At 63.9% G+C, this 25732-nt stretch overlaps 1 protein-coding gene across 2 annotated transcripts; it reads left to right on the forward strand.

The window, feature by feature from the left end:
• Window positions 1-543: 543 nt before the first annotated feature.
• On the forward strand, window positions 544-24785 carry DAZAP1 (DAZ associated protein 1). Of its 2 annotated transcripts, none has more exons than XM_032305110.1 (12): window positions 544-766; window positions 8289-8329; window positions 9014-9180; window positions 9450-9515; window positions 11293-11403; window positions 12605-12653; window positions 15849-15931; window positions 18849-19002; window positions 20660-20689; window positions 20813-20953; window positions 21729-21905; window positions 23838-24785. In XM_032305110.1, exons 1-12 carry the CDS (start codon window positions 738-740, stop codon window positions 24008-24010), a joined length of 1221 nt encoding a protein of 406 aa, XP_032161001.1. In that variant the 5' UTR covers window positions 544-737; the 3' UTR covers window positions 24011-24785. The 2 variants fall into 2 exon arrangements, with proteins under 2 accessions (XP_032161001.1, XP_032161009.1); XM_032305118.1 differs by having other exon boundaries at window positions 11296-11403.
• Window positions 24786-25732: the final 947 nt, after the last annotated feature.

Consider the following 25732-nt stretch of genomic DNA (forward strand, 5'->3'; position numbering starts at 1 on the left):
CCGACCGCAGGGCACCGGTCCCGGCGGGCTGCTCCGGGCTGCGGGGCCGTCTGCAGCGGGGCCCCCAGACCCGCATCTGCGGGCGACGGGGGCGCGCGGCGGGGACGCCTCTCCGGCCGCCGCCGCCCTCTCGTCGCGTCAGGCGGGCGCCCCGGTCGCGGCCGAAACGCCGACCGGGAAAGGGGCACCGCCGCCTCGCGTGACCCCGCAGTGGGCGTGGCCTCTGCCCGCCGTTGACCCCGCGTGCCACTTCCGACCTGAGCGCAAACAAGGAAGCCCAGCCGCGCCTGCGCCCCGCGGTGCCTGGCTCGGAGGGCCCGCGCGCGCGCGCACGCACGCACGCACGCACGCCGTTCGGCGGCGCGCTCCCCTCCGCGGGGCGGGGCCGGCGCGCGGGACTCCACTTCCCAGCGTGCTCCGTGGCGGCGCCGTTCGCCGCACAGGGGCCAGGCCGCCGAGCGCCGGCCCTGCACGCAGGCGCGCACGCAGGCACGCACTCCGGCGGGCGCACCCCTGGCCCCGCCCCCGGAGGCCCCGTGCGGGAGCGCGCCCGGGCGTGCGCAGGGCGGCGGCGCGGGCGCGGGGGCGCGCGGTGACCGTTGGCGCTGAGGGGAGGAGGCAGCGCGGCCGCCGCCGTTGCGCAGATCCGGGCCGCAGCTGTGGGGAGGGCGCCGGGGCCGGTGACCTTCCGGAGGCGGGAGCGAGCCAGGGGGCCCGGGACGCCGAGCGCCGCCGCCATGAACAACTCGGGCGCCGACGAGATCGGGTGAGGACGCGCCGGCCTGCGCCGCCGCCGCCCAGACGCCGCCCCGGCCCCCGTCAAGGTCACGCCGGCGGGCCGCGCTGGGGCCGGCGGCTTGGGGGGCCGGGGACCGCCGCGGGGACCGCCGGGGCCGGGGGGCGGCGAGCCGGAGGGAGCCCGGGAGTCCGGCGTCCCGCCGCTTCCTGGCCGGGGCGGCTCTGGGAGGGCCCGCGGGGGGGGGGCGCCCGGCCCGGGAGCCGGACTGTGGGGGGGCGGTCAGGGCGTCCCCGTCGCCGCCGCACCCGGCGCTCCCGTCGGGGCAGCGGGGAGCCCGGCGGCCCGGGCCGTGTTGTCCGCCCCCGCGCCCGGGTTCGTGGCGGGGGAGCCCCGAGCGGAGCCTGGGAGGGTCCGGGGGGACCGCCGCCGCCTCCTGCGCGAGGGGGACCCGGAAAGGGAGCCGGGGGCTCTGGGACGCCTGTGCCCTCGGCGAGTGGACTTCCCGCGGGGGGTGGATCTGCAACGGCAGGCCGGGGTCGTGGGGCGCCGCGGCCGCCTGGGTGCCGGGCTTCCCCGGGGCCCCCGGGGCTCCCCCCAGCCCGCGCACCAACTTGGCGGGGCGGCGCACGTGGCGGTCCCGGCCTCGGCCCTGCGGGCTGTGCCGCCGCGCAACTTCTTCCCCGCGGCCGCTCTGAGCCCCTGCCGGGGTGCGAAGAACAAGGAAGGTGCGCGGACCCGGGGCCAGGGCCGCCGTCACGTGGGCCGGGCCCCCGGGCCGCCGCCGAGCGCTGGGCGCCGCGGCCATCTGCCGGGGGGCTGCAGCTGGAGCCCCTTCCGGCCCCGCGCCCGCCGGCCCCCAGCAGGCGGATTGGAAAGAGAGGGGGAAGGTACCCGCTGGGCGGCCCTGGCGAGGGCTCGGCCCTTGACCACAGCGCAGTGCTCGCTGCGTCGGCGCCGGAGGAGCCCGAGGTGTGAGCGGGGTCCCGGAGGGGCTCGGAAATCCGTTTCTGCCCCGGCTGAGGGGCGTGGTCTGGCTTTCCTTGCGGAGCGCGGCCCGGTGCCGGCCGCCGGGCTTTACCGAGCCGTTTCCCGTGCAGTTCGGGGCTGGGGTTCTGTGGCCCTGCGTATGCTGCTCCGTGGGCTCAGGTGCTTGACGGCTCATGGCGGGTGACTGGCCTCCCCGGCCCCCAGCTCCCGGTTCCGGCTGTGCACAGAACATGCCTCCGGGGGGCTCCTCCTTCCCACACCGCACACCGTAGGGCACCGGGAGCAGGACCCCGAGCTCCTAGCCTGGCTCGCTTTACAGAGCGTGTCCGGAGACTGGGAGACGGCGTTCTTTGTGTTACGTGGGTGCAGAGTTGCGGCACTTGTGACGGGAAGCCAGGGTATAGGGAGAAAGTGCTCCAGAAGTGGGGCAGAGCCTGTTGGTGAGTTCGCCGGCCTGCTGCGTCCCTGCGGTGCCGGCCTTCCAGGGCACAGCCTCGCAGCGCCCAGGCCGGGGGTCTTCCAGCGTTGCACTGCTTTTCACTCAGGAGGGAAGGGGGCCCGGAGACCCCCGAGGTGTGCTGCACGGATCCAAGCCTGGGTCTGCAGAGGCAGCCTGGGGATGCCGTGGAGCTAGTAGCGGGTCTCGTACCCTGGCTGGCCGCGTTCCCCTCCCCACGCTTGCACATCCGCCCGGATCGCCGGACTTCTAACGTCGTAAATGTCAGGTGGCCAGAAACTTTGAATAGCTTTGCAGGTAGAAGTCTGTTGCTAAAAACCATTGTCCAGTTTCTGTTTTGTACAGGATCCTTGTTTCTGGTCCGTTGATGTGGGAGCCTGGGGTCCACTCTGATCTCCGTGCTCTGCTCGGCTGTCCTCGGACAGTACGGTGACCCCGCTGGGCTCCGTTTGCTGTGAGCAGAACACGGTTGCCGACTGTGGGTGGCTTCCACGTGGGAGCGAGTGTGGTGCTCAGATCCAGGTGATGGGAGATGTTAGCGGGCCGTGACAGGCCTGAGCGATCTCTGACGACATGCCCCTTCATCTCCGGTCCCCCTTGTCGGGTCTGTGGTCAGCCTGGTCCGAGTGGCTCCCGAGGGAGCGTTCCACAGGCGGGAAGGGCTGCTCCCCTTTCTCTAACAGGAACCGCGTGTGTGGGTGCAGGGGCAGGGCCTCAGGAAGCGCGTGGACAGGTGGGGTACTGTCCAGTGGGGGGTTGTCCTCCTGTGCTTGAGCCTTGCAGGGGAGAGCGTCACCGAGTCTGGGCTGTACCTAAGCCGGCTCAGCGGTCCCCGGGAAGTCTGGCGGGAGAGAGGAAGTTGGCTGAGACCGTGGTTTCAGTTAGCGTTTCCAGCGTTCCGATTGTCACAGATCAGCCAGAGCAGAGGGAGGCTGGGTCTGGAGGCCAGAGGGCTGATAGGAGCAGCAGGGTCACGTGGGGCCCCATGTGGCAGCTGTGTGACACGCTGATAACCTCCCTTGGGGCCAGAGATGAGGGGGAACAGGCACTCACCTTGCTGGGGGGCGGGGAGGGCATTCTGTCCTCTTTCCTGTGCCATGATCTTAGAAGGGCCACTTGGAAGGGTCTCTCAATTCCAGGTCAGGAGCTGGTGCAGGAGCTCTGCACAAGCCCCGCAGAGGTCCAGACCCCTGGGTGGGCCTCTTGCGGGTGTGCACAGTGTCGTGGGGGGGCGGTTCCCATTAGGACCGAAGCGTCCTGTGCCACCTGCCTCCGGGGCCCCTGGCGTGTGTTGAGGAGCTGAGAGAGGTGTGCAGGTGTGTGTGCTGCTAGTAAGGCAGGGCCAGCCGGACGCTGTCCAGGGAAGAGTCCCGGGGGAAGGTGGGCTCCGTGGAGAGAAAGCGGCAGCACGCGCGTCCCTGTGAGAGCAGGTGCCAGGAGGTGGCGGGAGCCCACGGCTGCTGGAGCTGGAAGCTCAGAAAGCTGGCAGCCTGCCCCCCCTACCCCGGTCCCAGCAGCCCGGCCGGCCCCGGCTGCAGTGCTAGTAGGGTGAGGCCAGAGGCCTGGCCCTGGAAGAGTGGGGATCGGGTAAATGTCCGTTTGTGGAAGGGGTCCTGATGGTTGGGTTCAGAGAGGTCCTGACTGTGGTTGTCTTCTTGCCGCGGAGAGGGTGATGGAGACTTGGGGGTCGAAGGTAGAGATGCTGTTCTTCTGCCCTTTGGATAGTCCACAGCAGTGCGGACATGTGGGGCGTCCTGGCCACTGTGGGGGCTGAGCAGCATCCCTGAGGCCCGCCCACTCGGTGCTGGAGCACCCCCAGTTGTGTCCCCAGATGCTCCCCAGTATCCTCTGGCAGATGAGACACGTGTTTGGTCACATCTGCTCTTTCCAGCCTGGGTCCCCGGGCGTCCCTGCCGCTTCCTCCCATGGCTTAGGTGTGTTTGCTCTAGTGGGAACGAGCTTGGCGTCTGTAATGTGGACCATGACATTGGGAGGTGCTCTGGGTCACTACTTGTGTCTCCAGTGCTGGCCGTGAGTCGAGCACTTTCACCGGGTGACGTGCGTGCTCTGCTGGCAGCCGCTCCTCCCTTGTTTGCCTGAGGTTTTTGCCCAGTACCAGGGAGTGCTGCTGGGGGACACCGGTCCTGCCTGGGGGAGGGCAGGTGGAGGGCCTCACCGGGGGGAGTTCATGCCAGGCACCAGGGCGTCTTGGGCTTTTCTCTCGCAGGCGTCACTTGACCGGCCCCCCCACAGTGGTCTGGGAGGGGGCGAGCTCCCCTTGCTGGCAGGGGGGCAGCCTGAGCTGCTGCGGGCAGGGCCTGAGCCCCAGGACTTGGCGTCTGCCGCTGTGGGGCGGCTGCCGGGCCCGTGCTGTGTCCTTCGCTCCAGAGCTGCTGCCTTCCCTGTAGGCAGACAAGCACATACTTAGGGAGACCCGGTCCCGGGCGACCTCCCCGGAGGGGCAGGACGGTGCAGACTAGGCTCTGCGCTGTGCACTTCAGGCAGAAGAGCCGTTGGCGGAGCGGCCGCGCTCGGCCCAGGCCCTCGGCTTCTTGGCCTCTGGAGCCAAGCGGTGCCCTGCCGCTGCCTCGCAGGCGAGGGGGCACTTTCTGAAGCCTGCCTGCCCACTGGGAGGGGCGGAGCCACAGCGGCTGGCCTGGCCAGGGAGGCCGCTGAAGGTCTGCTTCCTGGCCTGAGCACCACGGGGCTGCCTGAGGCACACGGAGCGTCCTCCACGGGGGTTTCCAGCCTGGCGGGTGGGGGGCGGGAGGGTTAAGAGAGCTGCTGCTGCCAGGCGCTTGTGCAGAGCCCCTTCCAAGAGGGAGTCACCAGCACCTGCTGTTGGCTCGGGCCCAGGGAGCCATCTCTCCTGGGCCCTCCTGGTAGTAGCATTACCCGTGGCCTGACTTGGGGTCACCTGGCAGGGCCTGATGGAGCCAGGAGGTCCCCTTGGTGGTTTGAGGGGGTTTGGGAACTGGGAGGGGGCCCATGACTTTCAGCTTCAGCTGAGTCATGACTCTTGTACCCTCAAGAGCAGGGAAGGGCTGGGGGTGGGGTGCACGCGGTCAGCTGGGCCCTTAGTCCGCAGAGTCTCGTCCAGGCCTGAGATGCGCGCGGTGCCCCGCGGGTCCGTCTGGGCCGCCGCAGGGCTGCTGGCTGGCTGTGCAGTCCCCCGCCCTGTGCCAGGCTTGCCCACGCGTCTGCAGTGGCTGCGCGTGGTTTTGCTGCCTGGGTCGCGATGGAGCTGCTCCCGGCTAGTCCTGCTGGAGGCCCCATAGTCTGTGGGGCTCAGAGTTGGGGCTCAGTGCTGGGGCTCAGTGCTGGGGCTCAGAGGTGGCCTCCCAGGACCTCGGGAACCTTGTGGCTCTTGCGTGTTCCCCTGGGGGAAGTCCGCCCTCGGAGGGGGAGCAGAGGAGCTGGGAACAGGTATAGCAGCTAGTCGGGTGCCGCCTGGAGGCTTGGGGTGCTCGCTCTCCCCGACAGAGGGGGGAGCTGCTGTGAAGGTGCCCCGGGTGTGCAGCTCAGAGAGCCCAGGACCAGGGGCCAGGGAGATCCTCTTGTTCCTCGGTTGTGAAGGTCTCTCACAGCCGAGGACTTCCTGTAACTTCAGACTTGGGGGACGGAGCGAAATAGTGGCCGGAGAAGCCAGGTTCTCTCTCCCCGCCAGCTCAGCGCTGAGGTCCCCCTGCGGCGCCCCCCCCCCCCCCCCCGGCACTCTTCTGAGACCTGGAGCCTTCTCTGAAGTCAGTGCAGCTCAGCAGAGAAACGAGGGTGCAGTGCTGCCGGCTTCTCACTGCCCGGTCCGTGGGGCAGAGTTGGGTGGTGTGTCTGGCCTGTTCTCCTTGGTGCCAGATTTTGGCATTTCCGTGAGGGGTGGAACCTGGACTGGTCCGACGAGTTCCTTCGTCCGTAGGTGGGCGGGGGCTGCAGGACTGGGGAGGGCACCTGCGTGCGGCCTTCCCTTTGGTTGGGGCTCGCTAGACAGGCGCTGGGGTTTGTCTCAGTGAATCAGGTTTCGGTGCTTGAGAAGGCTGCAGGTGTCTTTTTCCTGCATGAATCTGCTTTTCCACGGCAAACCCGCTGCTTTCCCGCGGGCAAGGAGCGGGCCAACAGGCGGCTCCGTGCGGCGCCGGCCAGCCTTGGGGCCTTCAGTCAGCTGCTGCCTGCGCCTCCGCTGGGTGCCCGGCCCTGTGAGGGCGGGCGGGGCCTGAGGCCCAGCATGCTGGGGCAGCACCCTGGCTGGCCGCGGGGGGCCCCTCTCCCCTGGGATTGTTTGCCGGCGGGAGGAAGCCTGGCCTGATTTTGAGGGGTGCGTAGGAGACACGAGTTTCAGCTAATGAGCCCCAAGCGTAAGCTTCCCTCTGCTGCTTGATCAGCACGTTCCGGGAGCCTGTCCTCACAGAGCGGCCTTGTGGCCCGCACAGCCCCTTGAGCGTGGCCTCGGCCAGGGGTACCTGTCCCCACCTCTCCTCGGCCCGGCGAACCGCGCCGTGGCCTGTCTGTGGCCCTTGTGAGGATGGCCATGGCTGTCTCTGCGGTAGTGGGGCTGGTGTTTCTCACACACTGAATTCAGAAGGCCCTGGGAGCGAGGCCCCGGCGGTCCTGCTGCCTGTGGGAGGCACCCTGCCAGGGGCTGGCACGCTGAAGCTCGAGTCCCCGGATGCAGCGGGAGTGGCAGGTGCGCCGGCTGCCTCGAAGGGGTCTGTCCTGGGGTGGAGGACAGGGCCCCCCTGTTCCTTGGCGGCTTGCGGGGGTCTTTTTGTCTTCAGGCTGAGTGTGGTGTGGTCGGCTCCAGACGAGGGGACCGCGGGACCCTAAGTCTCAGACGGGGACGGAACCTTGGCCATGTGCTGGCTTCTGAAGCCCTTGCCGGTTAGCATCCAGGGCCCCCTCTGCATGTGACAGTGCTCGTGACCCCTTCCCCCACCTCTGCTGTCACGGCCACTGCCCATGTTGTGGGTGGCCTGAGTGGTGTCTGAGGGGCCTGGGCCCATCGGAGACGCAAGGGAGCTTGGCCACAGTGAGGCCTGGAGTAGCCGCAGCACATGGGCCACCTCCTTCCCGCACCGGTGCCTCCGTTCACTTCAGGCCCAGCCAGTCCAGGCGCGGGGGGCAGGTGGATGCTGCCCTGTGGCCTGTGGGTGTGGAGCCCCTCCCCAGGGGCAGGGGGAAGTGGAAGGGCTCTGCGTGTCTGGGGCTGCGCGAGAGGTGTCCTGTGCAGAAGAGGGGCAGGTTGGCAGCTGGGGCAACAGTGGGGTTCTTCTGGAAAGTTCTCGTGTGTCTGCCCGAAAGGACAGCCCCAGCTGCCCTGGGGTGTGAGACGTGGGACGGGGCTCTGGTGCCGAGTCTGAAGCTCCAGGGGCCGTCCGGTGATTCGTGGGTCCTTCCTTGTGACCACAGGGAAGGTACGTGACACTTTACCCTAGAGCATCCTGCTCCCTGGTCAGTCAGTCTGTCGCAGGTGCCTTTAGACCTTGCTTGATTCCTAAGTCCTCACGATTTGCAGGAGCGCTGGGGCCGTGTGCCCTGTGACCCCGCCCAGAGGCCCCTGGGGTTTGGGGGCTCCTGTTGGTCCATTTCCCGAGGTCTCGTATTCTCACCGGTTTGCCCCGCGGGCATGTGTGGCTCTGACCTGTCGTGTTTGTTTGTTTGTGTAAAGATTGATTGATTGATTTACTTGAGAGAGGATGAGTGAGAGAGAGCATGAGTGAGGAGAAGGTCAGACGGAGCAGCCGACTCCCCACGGAGCTGGGAGCCCGAGGCGGGACTCGATCCGGGCAGTCTGGGATCTTGACCTGAGCCGAAGGCAGTCGCTCAACCAACGGAGCCCCCCGGGCGCCCTGACGCGTCTTTGCTTCCATGTTTGACTCACTCGCAACCATCTTGGCCAATCTTGGTGTCGGTTTTTGTGTCTGCAGCTGACGAGGCTGAGTGATGGTTGAGGGGGACATATGTCCTTGCCGTGACTTTGATATAAGGCAGCATCTCTGCCTCACTTCTGCGGTCAGGGGCAGGGCAGGAATCCCACCTCAGGATAGGGCAGATGGCTGGCATGGTGGAGGTGAGAACTGTCTTGACCCTGAACATTCTCTTGTTGAATTGCAGGAAGCTCTTCGTGGGCGGTCTGGACTGGAGCACCACCCAAGGTAGGTGGCGGGGCCGGCTGCGTGCCCGCACGGCAGACAGGCTGATGACCTTGGTCTTCAAGTCGTGTGAATGCGCCTCGCTGTTACTTCGGGGTTTTGCTTGTTTTCTTTGATTCTTGACTTAGCGTTGTCTTGGATCCCGGGGTGGGGGGCACCTGACCCGGAGCCGTCCTCATGTGTCGGCAGAGTTGGGGGCGCTCTGGAGGGCGGAGGGGCTGCTGCTGTGCGGGGTGTGGAGGCTTGGGGGCTTGCTGGCGCCGTCCCTGAGCTCAGGCTCAGGAGGAAGCAGCTTGTGGGAACTGGCGCTCCCGGCGGTCACTGGGCAGTCCCGGCGGTCACTGGGCAGTCCCGGCGGTCACTGGGCGGTCCCTTACACTTCCCTTTCCCGATGCCTTCGGCCGCTGCCGTGGTCAGTTGCACGCATTCTGCTCCGTGGGAAGACATGATGTGTCCGTGTCCTGAACCCCGTCCTTTCCCATGGGTCTCCTGCCCTGGACTGTCTTCCCCTTCCCCTCCCCACCAGTGATCTGCTGAGCCAGTCGACAAGGGGCTGGTTCCACGCTTTCCAGGTCAGGCTGCAGAACTGGGAGCGTGTGTGCCTGTGTGCGTGGCGCACCAGCGGGGGGGGCCAGTGCTTAACACTCCGGTGTGTGTGTTTGTGTTTTTGTCCCAATCTCCGAGCAGAGACTCTACGCAGCTACTTTTCCCAGTATGGAGAAGTCGTAGACTGTGTGATCATGAAAGATAAAACCACCAACCAGTCTCGAGGCTTTGGGTTTGTCAAATTTAAAGACCCAAACTGTGTGGGGACGGTGCTGGCCAGCAGACCACACACACTGGACGGCCGAAACGTAAGTGGCCCTCCCTGGAGTCCACTTCCCTTGTCCCTCCGCCACTGCCGCGCGCTGCCCCGTCAGCCGGCCTCTGCGGCTGGGCCTGGCGGGTGTGCCCGTGAGGGAGCGGGTCAGCGGGGCTGGAGCTCTGGGCTGGGGCCGGAGGGGGCCGGAGGGCCTGGATTTGGGGTGGAGTGACTGGGAGCAAGGGCTTGTTTGCCGTGCGGACACCTCTTCTAGAGAACGTGGTTTCGTAGTCACAGCTGACTCCTTTGAAACTTCTGCAGATCGACCCGAAGCCGTGCACGCCTCGAGGGATGCAGCCGGAGAGGACGCGGCCCAAGGAAGGATGGGTAAGGCCGGGCTGGGCAGGGCGGCGTCTCCGCCGGTGTCCCGGCCCCGCAGGAGGGGACGTGCGCCCCCCGCCTGGGGTTCTTCCCGTGGCCCTTGAGGGCAGTGGGGCGCTTCACTGCTGGAGCGGCACACGGTCACTTGACTCTATCCAGTGGGTGTGTGTTTTACTTTGTAGCCAAGAATATTCTTCCTAGTCTACCTTGGAAACAAGAAAAAGGCCTCCCACACCTGTTTGCGATCAGGAGTTCCATTTTCTCTTCCCTGGTGGCTCCCACCCTGCCCTGGGAGGGGGCTGTGTCAGTGCAGCCCCTGGTCCCCCGCCCCTTTCTGCTTGCTGGCCGTTCCCATCTGGGTGCTGCGGCTCGGGGCCAGGGCCCAGTCGGCCGTGTCTGAGAGCCGGCTGCTTGGAACAGCTGGTTCTGAAGCCGCCAGTGTGGGGGCTCCGCAGGGGTTCTCTGGGGGCTGTGTGGCCCGTGACGCCGGGCCTGTTGGAGCGGACCCTTCCTCTGTCCGCCGTCCCGTCCCTCTCCTTCCGCAGCCCAGTGGGTCTCGGAGCAGACCGTCCTCCAGGACTCCATTGTCCTGGCACAGGGGCCTGGCCAGAGCTGGGCAGCAGGCAGGGCACACGTCTGGTCGGCGTGTCCGGGCCAGGACCCGAGAACCTGCATTTCTAGCAAGAGCCATCCGCTGCTGGAAGACAGGGGCATCAGATCCTTGAAATAGTTTTTATTTTCCCAATTTTCTATTGGGAAACTTTTTGGGAAGTTTGGAGAAATCAGTAAAGTAGTACATCAGACACCTAAACACATGGCCTAGACCCATCAGTTGTTAACATTTTCCTAGTCATCTCTGTTCTGTCCCACCTCCGTCTGGATCTGCCACTCCTGAGTGCAGGAGCGGGTATCTCCTGAAACCACGTGCTCTCACGCAAGGCCTGTCCCCGCAGCGGGGGTGTCGGCCTCGGCTCCCGGCGCCTGCTGTGCCCACGGGGGCCCTTGCGGCTCTGGGGTCATTCTCCGCGGCTTCCGTGGCTCTGCTCTTCAGACTGGAGTCGCGGCCACATTCAGATTCTCTTCGGTTCTTCGTGCCCTTGAGTCTCTCAGTAGCCTTGCCGAGACGAAGCAAACACTTGACGGAGTTCGAGCCCTAAGTGCACCTGGGAGACCCTCGCCCGCCCCCAGACTCCCATGGCGTTGGTCCAGGGCCGTTGGGACTACGGTGCCCGGGCGCCCTGGACAGGAAAGACGGTGCGAGGGGTCGGGGGAGGCGGTGTCCTGGTAGCCGGAGCCGAGGTTCTGGGCCCCCTCTGTCCACAAGGGACGAGCTCGGACAAGTGTTTGCCTGCAGAGGGTGGGGTCGCCGGGGTCCGGCGAGGCGTGGGGAGCCCCCGTCGTCCTCTTCGGTCAGCTCCGGAGAACTGCTGGTCTCCGTCCTGCCGGCGCCCCGCTCAGCCCTCGGGGACGCTAGAGCTTCCTGCTCTCGCTCTCGTGACTCGGAGCTCGCCACGGGACCCGCCACTCGCTCCGCGCGTGCGTTCGGGTGGCCACGCCAGACCCCTGTCGCCGCGGGTCCCAGAGGAAGGCGGGGGAAGCGTTAGGACAGTTCGCTGATTCTCTTTGGCTTCAGATTCAGATTCTCTTTGGTTCCTCTTTGGAGGGCTTCGGTCTGGCTTCAGGCGGGGTCTTAAGACCAGTGCGGCGTGCGTCACAGCCTGACTGTGGGGAGCGTCGTGAGGTCTCCCCACACCGACTAACCATCGTTTCCTTCTTAAAACAGCAGAAAGGACCCAGGAGCGATAACAGTAAATCAAATAAAATATTTGTCGGTGGGATTCCTCACAATTGTGGTGAGACAGAGCTCAGGGAATACTTCAAGAAATTCGGAGTGGTGAGTTGTCCCTGCCTCAGAGCACGGCGGGTCCGGGCGGGAGCGGTGGAGCCCGGTGTCCCTGGAGGTGGAGCTGGGCAGCTCTGTCCTCTGGGCCTCTGTCTCCCCCAGAACAAGCCAGAGCCCGGGGGGGCCTTTGCTGCTTTTTTGGGCCAGTGGAAGCTTGCCAGGCTGATGTGGAAGGCCCTCCCCTGGGTTGTGAGCGCCACGGTGGGGAGCGTTCCGTAGTGTCCGGGAGAAGCGGGGTTCGGCCCGACTGTGGGAACCGGGAACCAGCCTGCCGTGCCTTGTGGGGTGGGGGGCGCGGTGGGAAGGTGAGGAGTACCCTAGCCCAGGTCTGGCGGCCTAAAGGGAGCTGGCCTGGCACTCGCCGGCTAGGTGTCTGTCCCCTGCGCAGCGTTTCCTCAGTGACAGCAGACCTTCTCCCAAGGCTGGTTGTTTCTGGAAGAGGCTGAAATCTTTGAGAATCTTATGGGGGTTTAGAGTTACCTGGGCTCCTCCAGGAGACTCAGTTCTAGTACGGCAGGCAGAAGACGGGGCTAGCAAGCGGGCTCGTGTGGGGGCCGTCCAGTCAGCTGAGGCAAAGGCACAGGGTCTCCCTAGGCTCCCACCGGGCCACACCCCCAACGGTGGGACAGCCCTGTTGCATCACTGCCACCTGCTTGTCGGGGGGTGGTTCCCGAGTATGCAGAGGACCTGGGCCGGAGCCCGTGCCGAAAGGCGGTCCGTGAGCCAGGGGCCCCGGGGAGAGGGCTGCTGGCTAGGCGGACGCCTGTCGGGGAGTGTCCAGCCGAGTGCTGGGCAGTGGGATGGTCTCGGAGCATGCGGCCGAGCACCAGAGCTCTGGGTCTTGTCCCGCCATCCAGGCCTTGGTTTTTGTCTGAGAATGGAAGGGCGCCCTGCGGTCCTGTGGCTGGAGCGTGGGGCTGGGGCCTCAGGTGTCCACGTGCCTCCCCGTGAGCACTCGGGGCACAAGCAGCCTCCTGTGGGTCCCCTGGCCTCCCCTTGGCCCCTTGGCCTCCTGCAGGTCCCCTGAGTCTCAGGCATCAAACGCCAGGAGTCTAGCCTCTTGCCTCGGGGCCTCCCTGGGGAACGTCTGGAGACGTCCCCGGCGGCCCTTTGCCTCGGGAGTCTTTGGCAGCCGGACGTGCTCGTGCCTGCCCGTGGCTCCCGGGTTCTCGAACACCCGTCTCTCTTGCAGGTCACAGAAGTGGTTATGATCTACGACGCAGAGAAGCAGAGGCCTCGAGGTAAAAGAGATGGAGTTTGTCCTTGACCTTCCCCTTCAGATGGCAAACTATTTCACAATTAGGTGGTGGTGGTAGCGAGCTTGCCGCAGAGAAGGGTGATTCGGAGACACGACTCAAACGTAGGCCCTTCCTGTGCAGCCCCAGCCTGTTTGCTTCCCAAGGTCAGACGTCCCCGGGTTTTTTTGGCTCGTTCTTTTGAAGTTTTTGCAACCTGACATGAATTTCAATATGGTTTCTGTTTTTAAACGTGTACTGAGAGCTTGCTGCTTTTCTCCAACGGTGCCCTTGACACTCCGGGCCGCGTCCCGCTTGGAGCCCCTGCCCAGGCAGGTCTCATTCCGTGGCGTCAGGCTAGGTCTGCCCCAGCTCGGCTTGAACGTGGACTTTCTTATCCATCCCATGCTTTTTTCCTGTTTTTCTTGTTTCTTGTTCCCCTAAGACCGTGGGGCAGCGGGAGGAGAGTAAGGAGCCGCCTCAGGCGTCCCTGGGAGCTTCCGGGAGCTGCCCGCGCCCGCACCCGCACGTCCCAGCTGGTTTGTGGGGCTGGGACAGCAGGCACCCGATTTCTGTGCCCTTTTTTATTATTATTGTTTATTATTACTATTTTTGCAATTTTATTTTTGTGGCTGCTGCTGCTTGTGCCCGCCCGTCTGTTTGGGTTCATCCGCCGCTTGGGGACCGGCTGCGCGAGCCGGCCTGGCGTCTGGGCGCCGCGCAGCCTCTGCCCCAGCCCCGTCGGAGGCCCCCGCGCAGAGCCGGCGCCGCCGCCGCGTGCGCCCGCCATGCTGGAGAATAGTTTGCCATTTGAACTTCATCCTTCTCTCCCTCCATGATAAGTGACGTATCCGCACTCCATGTCGATTAAGCTGTTAAGTCTTAGCTTAACTTTAACATAGACATACATGCTTAGTGACGTACTTAAGTGTCTCGTAGTAAAGTACAGTAACGTTAAGTAAGTTGTTTTTCCTTTTCTCTCTGTGAATTGTTTGTGATTAACGATATCTCTTTAGATTTCTCTTCTCCAGGTGCTAAATTATGTCACACAGGTACAGGCCAGTCCCGCAGTCAGAGGACGGAGCGGGCTTCGCTCCAGTGGGGTGTAAACGAAGTTTCAGTGTGTTTCTGGCCGCTCCCTCAGTGGTGATGTCGCCTTTTGACAGACAGATGCGTCCCTAGACGCCCCGCCCCGGGGCTCCCCACCCGAGACTCACCGCCTCTCGCGCTGTAACGGACCGCGCGAGCCCTGTGGCTACAGACACAAACTCCTGCACTTGGAGAAAATGTTAACTTTCTAACGTGCTGTTCATTACCCATGTCGTGTTCCACCATTCGCCTCCGGTCTCGTGAAACTTCAGGGCGTGGGGGTCCTGAGGGCCGCTCCTAGACTCACACCCCCCCAGTCGGCGCCCTGAGGCCTCGCCCTGGGCCCGGGGAACACGCCGAGCCGCCGTGGGCTGGGGGTGCAAGACAGGAGGAGCTGGCGGGGAGAGCGCTTTGGGCTTGACCTTGGGGCCCACGTTCCCGTGGGAGCTCACAATGTCCTCCACATCGGGCTCTGAGGGTCCCTGCGAGCACGAGGCCAGCAGAAAGGGGGAGCGATGGCAGGAACCCCCGTGGGCTAGAGGGGCGTCCCAGAGAGGTCCTCCTGCTTTCTCCCCTTCCAGGTCTTTCCAGGCCTCCGCCTCCCCCCTCCCTCTCGGCTGACCTGAGACAGTGTCCCGGTCCTTGTCCCGAGGGTTCTGCGTGTGTCTTGCTAGGGACAGTGAAGCCCTGGTCCCGCCCCTCACCCTGGCCACTGCCTTCGCTCACCTCCCACCTTCTCTTTGCCCCCCCCCGGCCCCCGCTCCCGTCTCCTTCCGCGTGTCTTGCTGTCATCGTTCCGCAGCCGTGACCCCACCCCTGCCCTCACGCCGTGTGCAGATTCTCGTGTGAGCGTGTGCGTAGTCACGCTCAGACACGCGCGTGCAGGGACACGTCAAGCCTCCAGAGTCCCGGGTGTCCCTCCCTGCTAGTCTGGCATCCCCTGGTTTCTGAGCTGTCCCCCCCCCGCCGCCCCACGTCATGCCTGCAGTCCCCCCCCCAACCTCGCCACGGCCTGGTGGCTGCAGCCCCAGCGTCCCTGTCCCGCAGCTGAGAGGCCTCAGGCTTGGCCGCCCCTTCCTGATCGATGCCCCCTCCCTGCCCGCTCTGGCCCCGCAGTCCTCGGAGGCTCTGGCGGGCGCAGGCCTGACCCGGGCTCTGGCCGTCGGCCGGGGAGGGTCCGCTGCACCGCCCCCGCCAGCACCCCGTGCCCCCTTCGGCCCTTCCCCGCAGCCGCCCTCGTCCCCCGGCTCTGCCGGCAGCTGCCTGCCGCTCGCCGCCTCTCACGCTTAGTCAGTCGGGCCCCGGGGAGACAGTGCAGCCGACTGAGGACCAGACACGCCACGGTAGCCGGGCGGCCACTCTCACCCGGACCGACCAAACTTCGTTTATACTGCCACTTCCTTGTGTTTGGGAAACGCTAAATTTTTTTCCCTTGAAAATTCTCTTTCTGACGACATAGTGCCTCTTGCTCTCGCTGCTGCCAGCAGAGTTTGACCTGCTGGAACCCGTTGTGGCCTGTATCTCTGTGTACCTTGTGCGTAGGTCCGTGAGGTAGACACCTGTATGCATACGTGTGTGACTCGGACGGGACTCCTTGGGCTTATCCAACGGCGTTGGCTAAGCTTAGCGAGGCACGAACTGTAGACACCGCAGTCTGGTCGGCGCGCTAGAACCATGAATACGGCTGCCGTCAGACCTAGTCGCAAAGCGAATTGCAAGCCGAGGGGGAGACTCTCGGGTTTCAGAAAAGCAGCCGCGCACCCACGGCACATACCCCGTCTCGCGGAGGCGGAGCTCGTGGCTGCTGCCCTGCTCGCAGGGGTGCGCCGCGGCCCCCTCCAGAGCGCTCTGGCGTGATCCACGCACCGGGCCTCTCTCCTGCCCAGGCTGCGCCTCCCTCAGAGGCCAGCCAACCCCCCCCCGGGGGGGTTCCCAGCGTGTCTCCACGGGGAGCTCGGGCTCCACCACCGGCTCGGGCCCTGCCCTACAGCCGCACACACTCGCTTCCCTGAAACCCTTGGGCACCCCCTCGGCCCGGCCCTGATACTGTTCATCACCCTGTTTTGTGTCACAACGCCCTGCTACCTTGATTCACTCTTCGTCGTTGGCTAGGTTTTGGATTTATTACTTTCGAGGACGAACAATCAGTGGACCAGGCTGTCAACATGCATTTTCACGACATCATGGGCAAAAAAGTGTGTAGTTGTAGTTTTATTTTACCTTAAGACCAAACCAAGTTTTAGGCAACTTAGGGATTTCACTGGAAAATAATTCCTGAGCAGAAAAAGGGCCTGGGACATAGGGCAAGGTGGGCTCTGGCTCCTGCAGAAGCACAGGGCCCTGTCCTGCCCGAGGGCTCCTGCCTGCAGCGTGGCGTCTCCCGTCTCGCCGGCGCTGCTCCCAGAGCCCCTCACTCTGGATCCACTGGGACCGGTTTAGGGGGGTGGCGGTGGCACCCCGGCCGAGGGGCACGGTCTGCGGGGGCCTCCTGGGCTGGCCTCCAGTGAAATTGCAGGTTGCCTCAGGCTTGGTTTCAGTGACCACTCCTTCAGATGTCTGTCCCGCATTCCAATTGCCTCCTGCCACCCCGTGCCGCGCGGTGGGCAGTGGACCTGTGACAACAGGGTCCGTGTCAAACTGAAAGAGACTTAAACATCCTGAAGGATTGGTTCTCCTTTACTTGGGTCACTTACTGTGGAACTCCGGCCGCAGCCACATGCTCTCGGTAGTACTTAACTCCGTGCGGTCAAGTGACCTCTGGTTTCATCTTCATACTGTGTTGCCGCCGCGGCGGCGGGCAGGCTCAGCCCGCGCCCGCTCCTCCTCTCCCGGGGCCCCCGGGGCTCGGGGGGAGTCCCCCCTAAAACAGATCGCTGGGAGAGGGTCTTAGTGTGGGGGTCTCTGAGAGTTAGCGAGAGGCTCCGGGCCCCTGTTTGTGCAGGATTCCTGTCTCTGCCCCTGTACAGCCCCCACCCCCAGCGGTCCCCGCGGTCGCCTCACAGGCAGCAGGCATTTCCTTGCTGCTGCTGCCCTGCCCTGCCCCTGGGACGAGAGCAGGCCCATTTTTGTCCCTTACGGTCCTGTGGAGGGGCTGAGGCACCCCGAGCTTCCTGCCTCTGCCGGCCCAGCCCCACAGCCCGCTCCCTGCACGCGGTAAACACGGCCGCGTGGAGCTATTTTTGCATAGAGGTGCCTGAGGTTTGGTTGCTTAATTAATTCCGTTTGAACCTGATTAAGCAGCACACGCAAATCTCGCTCCGACGTTCATTGAACTTTTAGTTTAAAATTAGCGAGCAGATTTCAGGGACGCTTGCCAGTTACGAACACCAGTTCAGAGGAGTCCACGTTCGATACCTGAAGGTACTGTGACATTGGAAACGTGGAGGAGGCGCGGTCCTGCTCCAGGGGCAGAAAGGCCGATAAGCACTCGGACCTGCTTCCAACCGCAGGCGGCCGGCCCCACCCCGGTTTTGTGGGATGCATCGGTGTCTGAGTCTGGTCCACACACAGCGCAGAGTGGGGACTGAGGTGGCTCCTCGGTGTGGGACGCAGCTTCTAAAGTAAGGTGCACACGCGAGAGAGCCCAGCCCCCGGCAGCAGCCCCCAGCCTCGCCCTCTTCCCGTTGCCTGACCTTCACTGGCACGGCAGCCCCTCGGTTCTCGGTGGGGGTTCACCTCCCTAAGGGGCCTGGGTCCCACTTCTCATTAAAACCATAGTGCCAGTGCTGCATCCACGTTCTGATAGGAAGAGGGTAAAAATTAGGGGGGACCATGCAAGGGCTGCCTTGCTTTGCTTTGTAAGCGGAAACCAGATTCCCTTAAGGAAATTATGTAGACTCGTTCGTTTCAGTTCTTTGAGGGCTCCTTGGTCCTGCTGCCACATGGCCTCGAGCTAAGGGGGATCTTTTTCCTGTCCATGGGGTGTCCTTGGGGCATCAGGAAGGTGGGGTCTTTGTGCCTCTGTCCCACCTCCTGTTTGTTCTCCAGCAGGAAGGGGCCCCGAGCAGAACTGTTGGAATTTGGAACACGTAATGCTTAGTGCACCAGCCTATGAGACCCCAAGGATGACTTCGAGTGGATTTATTGTCTCTTCCTTCTCGTTAAAATTTATCGCTAAAGAAAAAAATTGGAGATGCAGATGCTGAGGCAGCCCTGTAATTGGGGGACCTCGGACTGTCAGTCTGGCCGCATCTAAACCCTGCAGTGGGGGGGCTGCTGCTGGCGGCCACGGCGCTCAGTGCCAGGGGGCGCGCACGCTCGCTCCCGCTGCGCCCGTCCTCGGGGCTGCGGCTCCTGACAGCGTCCCAAAGAGGAAGGGTCCGGGGCTGCCGACCGAACACAGTATGAAGATTGCTTACTGATTCAAATGTCCATTTTATTGCATGTTTGTTTACTTTTTTTGTTAGATGTAATGTAAGACTCTTTATCACATCCATTCCCTCTGACATTATTTTGAGTTAATTGAGATTCTTTAAGCGTTAGCCTGGGGAAGGTAAGTCTTTATCTTCCATTAGACATTTTAAATAAAAAACCTAAGTAAGCCAACTGTGTTTCTCAGGTATGAGCTTAAAGCCCAGGCAGGGTGGGGGGGGCTCTGGAGGGCCCGTGAGTCCGTCGGCCTGGCTCCTCCCAGCGAGGCTCGTCCTCCCCGCGGAGCTCGGAAAGCATCTGGCTCCGGCCACGCTGGGGCCCCGGAGAGGCCTTGGAAGAGGCTGTGATGGTTCGGCCCGTCCTGGGCTCTGTGTCCCTGGGGTGATGAGGCCATCAAAGGAGAAAGTTGTCTTTCCACCTTGTCTGAAATACCCTTGTCCCACAAAGCTCTTGAGGGTCCTTGGCCTTCAGCCCGTGCTCTGCAGCAGGCTGGGCTTACACGGCTTACGGTTGCACCTGTTGTACCTGAGAAACATGTTTTAAGCAAAAAAAGAAAAGAGAAAAAAAACTATAAATTTTTAAAGAAAAAAATACTGGCCTAAATAAGGTTTATAGTTAAGTATTTAGTTTTAAGTCATAATAAGATGCTAAGTGTAGTCATAAGTTATTTGAGGGTGTGTCTGAAGGGAAGGGGGTCCAGGACCCTTGGCATCTCCCTAAACCAGAGCTTCATTTGTCTAGGTGGAAGTTAAACGGGCTGAGCCACGGGACAGCAAAAGCCAAGCGCCGGGACAGCCAGGTGCCAGCCAGTGGGGCAGTCGGGTCGTGCCCAGTGCTGCCAATGGCTGGGCAGGCCAGCCCCCACCCACGTGGCAGCAAGGATACGGCCCGCAAGGTAAGGCTCTGGCACCGAGACCGGGTCCTGCCCCCAGGCGGCCCCTTCAGGGAGACCTGCGTGCAGGCCGGGGTCCTGAGCCGGAGGCGTTGCAGACTCACCGCAGAGGGCGACGTGCCGACTGGACAGGCGCGCGAGCCTCTGAGGGACGGATGAAGGCAGAGGCGGGGCCCCTCCGCGTCCAGCCGCAGGGCCAGTGCACAGAGCTCCGTGCTGGGTACCTGTTAGCAGCCAGACCTTCCGGCAGGCCCCAGAGGGGCACTGTCCAGCCTGCTCACAGATGAGGAAGGGGCCAGTTTCCGTGTCCTCACCTGGTCCACCTTGAGCGTGCTGTGACCCTCGGCGGTGTGCTTGGGTCACAGCCCGGTTCCCCACCTGTGGTTTGGGCAGATGGCTTTCTCTTCCTATGCCCCGCTGGGCTGTGTGAGTGTCTTTGCCTCACAGGCCATGCTATGGAGGAGGAGGGCCACACGGTTCTGAGGGGGCAGTGAGAGGCTCTGGTGGCTCAGGGGACCCATCCCTGCCGCCTTCGCCCCCAGCAGCGGCCGCACCCCGGCGGCCGTCTCTGCTGCTGACAGCGAGCCGATGGCAGACGGTTCTCAGTGAGGAGGGAGTGCGGGGCGGGCCTGGCCTGGCTGTCTCAGAGGCTCAGAAGATGCTTTGAGGGAGACTGAGGCTTTGGCCTGGCTGGAAACAAGCACAGGGTGCCGCCTCTTGGACCTTCTGAATCTGCTCCTGCTCGCTGGGCTCCAGGCGGAAGCTTGCTGGGCCGTCAGGGCCTCTGTGAAGGGTCAGCAGGATTGTTTAAGATCAGCCTGGCAAAAGGGTTGAGGTTCCCAGAGCCCCCAGGACAGGATCTGATAGCCTCCGCCTCCTTTAGAAACAGTGTCCAGGGAGGGGCCAAAGAAGGCTAGATGGGCCTGTGTTCACCCAGAGGCACCTGGGCTGCCCCCTAACCCCGCACCCGCCGAAGTTGGCAGATTGTCTTTTTAAAAACATTTTCCCCCCAAAATAAAACACAGCCAGGGGCGCCTAGGTGGCTCAGTCGGTTAAGTGTCTGCCTTCAGCTCAGGTCATGATCTGGGGCCCTGGAATCGAGTCCCACGTTGGGCTCCTTGCTCGGCGGGAAGCCTGCTTCTCCCTCTGCCTCTGACGCTCCCCCTGCTTGTGCTCGATCGCTATCAAACAAAGTCTTTGTTGGTGGGGGAGACCCAAATATAGCCACAGGAAACCAGTCACTGAGACCAGAAGCTCTTGCCCGCTAGCACTGGGCTGGTAGCCGGCCCGGGGCTCCCACCACCCAGACTGATGTCCCATCTGTGCTTCTGGGCCCCTAGTCGGTGGGTGTCCCCTTCACCCTTTCTGACGGGTTCTGTTGAGAAGCTGGGGCCGCCTGACCGACAGACTAGGGCCGTCCGGGAGAGCCTTCCCTCGGAGAAGCAGGATACGAGTGGCAGCCCTTTGCCCAGGTGTGTCCTCGGACACCTTCCTCGAGGCCGGGACGTCCCCCTGTGCCCGCAGTACGGCAGGGTGCCAGGCCCCTGGAGGGTGTTTGCCGAAGGGCTTTGCCAGCAGAGCGAGTGCCACTGGGGGTGGGTCAGCTGCTCGGCTGGGCTGTGCACAGGACACCCACCACCCTCTTTGTTTTCCTGTTTAGGAATGTGGGTTCCAGCAGGACAGGCAATTGGTAAGTCCTTATCTGTGGGCCCTGCAGAGAATGGAATCTGCAGTGGGGTGGGCCCCCGGGAGGCCTGGGCGGCGGGAGCCGTGTGCGCCCCTCCCCTCACTGCCCTCTGCGCGGGTGTTCCAGGTGGCTACGGCCCGCCGCCTGCCGGGAGAGGAGCGCCCCCGCCGCCCCCACCGTTCACCTCGTACATCGTGTCCACGCCTCCTGGAGGGTTCCCCCCTCCTCAGGGCTTCCCACAGGGCTACGGTGCCCCCCCACAGTTCAGTAAGTTCTGCGGGCCCCTGGAGCCGGGCTGGGGGCCCCCCAAGAGATGCACCCTTTCAGCCTATGCCTGGCAGTTGCTTGGGGCACGTGGCTGGGCTGCTGCCTGTCCTGGTCCCTTAGCTTGGAGTGTCGTGTGGGTGGCACAGCTGTCGCGAGAGGGACGTGTGCCCCCTTGCTGGGGCGTCTGGACCTGACGTGACTCCGCGGAGAGGGGCTTGAGCGTCAGGAGCTCTGGTCTGTGCTCAGCAACGTGCTGGGGCACCCGCCCGGCGGCTGGGTCCTCGGCAGTGACGGGCAGCGCTCGGCTGGGCACCGCGGCTGATGGCTGTCGTTGCCGTGCGCCACGCGGCCGGCCTCGCCGGTCCCACAGTCTTGCTGGGGAGGGCTTAGGAGCGCGGGTTCTGTCAGAGTGTGCCCTGGCTTGAGTCAGGTCACAGGACGGCCGTGTGGCCCCTCTTGGCAGAGGTGTGTCTCTCGCTGGCCTGGGCGGTGTCTGGTTCTAACCAGAAGGTGGGTGGATAGAACCGGCCTTCGAGCCGCGGGACCGCGGGGGAGGCTGTGGGAGCCGGCGCTGTGTCCGGCAGGCAGGTTTTGTCCTCACACCACTGCCCGCGGGGTCCCTGCCTAACACTGGCTGTTGGGGGGTCGACAGGCCGCCCCAGGCCCACCCTAGGGACATCCTCAAGGCCCGGCCGCTCCGTGGGTCTAGGCAGGAAGCGGTGTGGGCGGCGGCGGTAGGCCGGGCCGCGTCTGTGTCTGTCTCTCCTGTTCGCAGGCTTCGGCTACGGGCCTCCACCTCCCCCCCCGGATCAGTTCGCCCCGCCAGGGGTTCCGCCTCCACCTGCTACTCCAGGGGCAGCACCTCTGGCTTTCCCTCCGCCTCCGTCCCAGGCCGCCCCAGACATGAGCAAGCCTCCGGCGGCCCAGCCGGACTTCCCCTACAGTCAGTACGGTGAGTCGGAGACCTGCAGGCGAGGCCTGCGGCCCCCGGGGCCTGGCCCCCCGCCCTGGCCTTCCTGCCCCCCCCTCCCCCCACCTCCGGCCTTCCTCCCAGCCAGCGCGAAGGTGGCGGGGACCCCGCTTGGCGGGGGCTTGTCGTGCAGGGTCAAGCAGAGTGAACACGAGCAGGTTTTGGTTTCTCGGGTTTTGGCTAGGGAACTAGTCTTAGAAAGACACTGATCGTGCAGCCAGTGTTCCAGGGCCCGTGGGTTTGGGAACCCGAAGCTGTGACAGGGCCCCTAGGAGGATGGCACGGGGCGCCTCGGGGCACCCCCTGTTCCTTGGTTGTCTTGTTTTCTTCTGAGTGCAGAGTGCGGGGCGGGCACCCGTGGGCCCCCTGGGTTCGTGGCTCTGGTGGGCGGCCGGCACTGCCTGGGCTGTTACTGTGGGCCTCACTGGAGCGAGCGGCTGGTCACAGAGGAGGTGCTTCTGAGCCCGGGGTCTACGGGGTGGCGACCTATGGCTTGTGTGGGAGGAGCTCACGTGAGGACAGGGTTGGGCCAGGTGTCCGGGGGTCTCTTGCTGCCTCTGCTGGGCCACATGGGTGGGACTACCTGTCGCCAGGCCTTCCAGGGCTCCTACAGGAGCCACAGCCTTAGCCCACGGTTCCCCATCTGGGGGTCTGCCCGAGCCATGTCATCGCTCAGACCGTTTGGCCCCAGGCTGCAACGTCTGCAGGTTGGATGTAGTCCCGGCTGGCCACTCCCAGCTGCTCAAAACTCCGTGCAGTCTTGTCCCCTGGCACTGTGGCTGGCCACGGTCCCCAAGCACCTTGCTTGTCTCCTGTCCCCCTGCCCCACCCCCGCCCCCCACCCCCGGAGCAGAAGGTTTCGGGCTTGAGCAGCCCTGGGTGGGGGTGTGCCGCCGGCCAGCGTGGCCCCGCCCCTCTGCTGAGGCTGCCCTGGGGTAGTCACCCTGGTCTCGTCTCTTGCCAGGCCTGGGTACCTATTCTCCAGACCCGTCGGGCTTCGGGCCCATACTTTGTTTACACTCTTATGGTCAGGCTGAGCAGTGATGTGGCCTAGGTAGGTGGCACCTCCTCCTCCACGGCCCCCACTCGGCCTGCACCCAGGCAGCGGCCGCCCCGGGTGGGGGTGGACCCGGCGGTGCCCTCGGGATGGGGCCCTTGCCGGGGCGAGGCTCTTGACTGGCCACAGCCCCACGGCCCCAGGCACCCCGTGCCTTCGCACACCCTCTGCTGGGACACTGGGACCCCAGGGCCCCAGGACACTCCTGCATCCCGGTGTGCAGTCTGGTGCCGGCCCCCTTTCTGGAAGCGCCTCCCGTGCCTTTTGAGGTCAGCAGTGCAGGGTCTAGGTCCTGTTTTGGGGGGGGTGGGGGTGACCTGCCCGGCCCTGGCAGTCTCCACCCGCATGTTCCCCGTGGGGCACTCCTGCCCGGCGTCGGGCACTCCGCCCGCCCCCGCCGGTTCTGCCGGCACTGCCGGCTCGGGTCAGCTCTGCAGGGAGGACTGTCTCGGGTCTGGCGGGGGACGGGGGAGGCCTGGCGCTAGTCTGACATTTTCTTCGATTCTGGGGGCTGTGTCCGTTTCCCGTGCATTCCACTCAAAAATAAACTTCCTGCAAGCCCTCCGGCCCCCGAGCCAGGCCAGGCACTCTTCTGTCTCCAAGCTCAGGTTTGCAGGGGCTCAGATGGGCCGCCAGGGCCCAGCCCGCGGGTCCTTGGGAACAGGTGGGGAGGCGAGGCCGGAGACGGATGGGACAGACCAGGGGGTCCTCGGGTTCTCTGAGCTGCTTTTCCTTCTGTGCGGAGACGGTCGGGGTCCTGTGGGGGAGCAGGCTGGGCTATGCAGGTGCGGACCCCTCCTCAGCCATGGGCTCGGACCTGCCGTCCAGCCCCGGCTCACCAGGCTTTTTCCCTGCAGGTTATGGACAGGACTTGGCTGGCTTCGGACAGGGCTTCTCAGACCCCAGTCAGCAGCCCCCCTCCTACGGGGGCCCCTCGGTGCCAGGCTCGGGGGGCCCCCCCGCCGGCGGCAGTGGCTTTGGACGAGGTCAGAACCACAATGTGCAAGGGTTCCACCCGTACCGACGCTAGCTGGCCGGCACCTTGCGGACGTCAGGGCGGCTGAGACCCAGGATTTAGAACTTGTGAACTCGTGACAATCACAAACTTGGCAGAAAAATAGCGACTCGACGGTGGGGGGAGGGGGGCGAGAGGCTTTTGGAGGCGGCGGTGGGTATCTGGACTGAAGTTTTTAAACATATTTCTTTCTCTAACCCATCAGCACAATAAAAAAAAGTCACTGGTTCAACAACAGGGTTTAAAAAAAAAAGTCTTCAGCTTTAATTCAAAACTTCAGGTTTCTTTTTCTTCCTTTTTTTTTTGAAATTATTTTCCTGAGCCTTTTGTTTTACCGTATATTGTAAACTTTTATGTTAAAGAAAAAAATATACATTTACAAATTGTGAGATTTTTAAGAGAAATTTTCTACGATGTATACTGGCTTATTTTTTAATTTAAAAAGCAGGGTTTCCGTCGGCACTGGTGGCGGTGAGGGGCGTTCTCAGCCCCTCCCTCCGGGCTTTGAGGGTTGGGGCTCGTTGGTCCAGAAACTCTGGGAGCTTACAGAAGAAGTCTACTGAGCGTGTTTTGTTTTTTTGTTTATTCCTTGCTTTTGTCGACTGACCTGCCGGCGCCACTGGCCGGTGCGCTGTGGGGGCCGCGCCCGCGCAGCCTCTGCAGGCGCCCGCCCCTGCACCAGGGACAGGGAGGCCTCGTCAGCCGCTCTCGCGCGCACGTGGTGTCAGGGCGTCCCCACTGACCAGTTGGACCCTGGTTTGAATAAAGACAAGTGCGTTTGGATTAGAAACCCACGTTGTGTCCTTTTGTTCCCTCCCTGATCTCAGCTCTGCGTCCCCACGGGAGGACCTGCGCTGGCCCTCGGCGTCGGCAGTGGTCTCAGGCATGTGTGGCCCGCTCGAGTGGGGAGCCCAGGGCCCGATCTCGGGTGCCCAGGGTCTCGGTCTCGTGGCCATTGTGGATTTAGGATGGCCTAGGGCTTCAGATCTGGTGTGAAGGGGTCCTGGGTTCCCGGGCTCAGTGGCCGCTTGCTGGGTGCCAGGAGAAGGGTGCCTGGACAGATCTGGGTGGGGACCGGCCAGGCCTCCCCTGTCCCATGGAAGTGACACCTGGATTGTGGCCTTGGGTAGGCCGCTCGCCTTTCCACAAACCGGGCTTTGACGTGGACGGTTTTGGGTGTTGGGACACCCAGTTGAGGGCCATCAGGAGGGACAAGGGCCTGAGCCCCTAGAGCTGAAGGTGGACGCCCGGGGGCACCTGGGGGACCTGGCCATCCTAGCTAGAACCTGCAGCTGGAGGTGGGTGGGACAAGCTCCAGCATCCCACAGCGGCCACCCCCCGCCTATACAAGGGCCTGGCCAGCAGTGTCTGCTAACCCAGCCATGTTCGGGATGTTCTGTTCCCGTCCAATCTCCCGACTGCCCCGCTCCCCAGACAGAAGAGGCTGTGACTGCCAGCCACCAAGGAGGGGAGTCCGAGTTCACCTGCACTCAGGACTTTGGCTCTGGGCTGGCCTCTGTGACAGTGGGAGGAACTCCGGCGTTTGGGGAGGCTGCTCTGGGCATCAGCCGGGGGCAAAATGGGTGAAGCTTCCCATCCAGTGTTGGGGGGGCCTGAGGGCCACTGCTACAGCCCGCCACCAGCTTAGGGTTGAAACCACTTAATGATTCTCCGATGGTTTGGGGCTAGAATTCCTAAAAGGCCGGTGCTGGCGGGGCTGGTCCCCCGGGCCCCAGG

Source organism: Mustela erminea, chromosome 1 (assembly GCF_009829155.1).
Source record: "Mustela erminea isolate mMusErm1 chromosome 1, mMusErm1.Pri, whole genome shotgun sequence".
Lineage (NCBI taxonomy): Eukaryota > Metazoa > Chordata > Mammalia > Carnivora > Mustelidae > Mustela > Mustela erminea.

Excerpts from the sequence above, each read along its gene's own strand:
- DAZAP1 (XM_032305110.1), top strand. The coding sequence starts at position 738 with ATGAACAACTCGGGCGCCGACGAGATCGG. Across the intron at positions 12,654-15,848 it reads AGAGAAGCAGAGGCCTCGAG|GTTTTGGATTTATTACTTTC; the intron begins GTAAAAGAGATG and ends GTCGTTGGCTAG. Across the intron at positions 21,906-23,837 it reads CTTCCCCTACAGTCAGTACG|GTTATGGACAGGACTTGGCT; the intron begins GTGAGTCGGAGA and ends TTTTCCCTGCAG.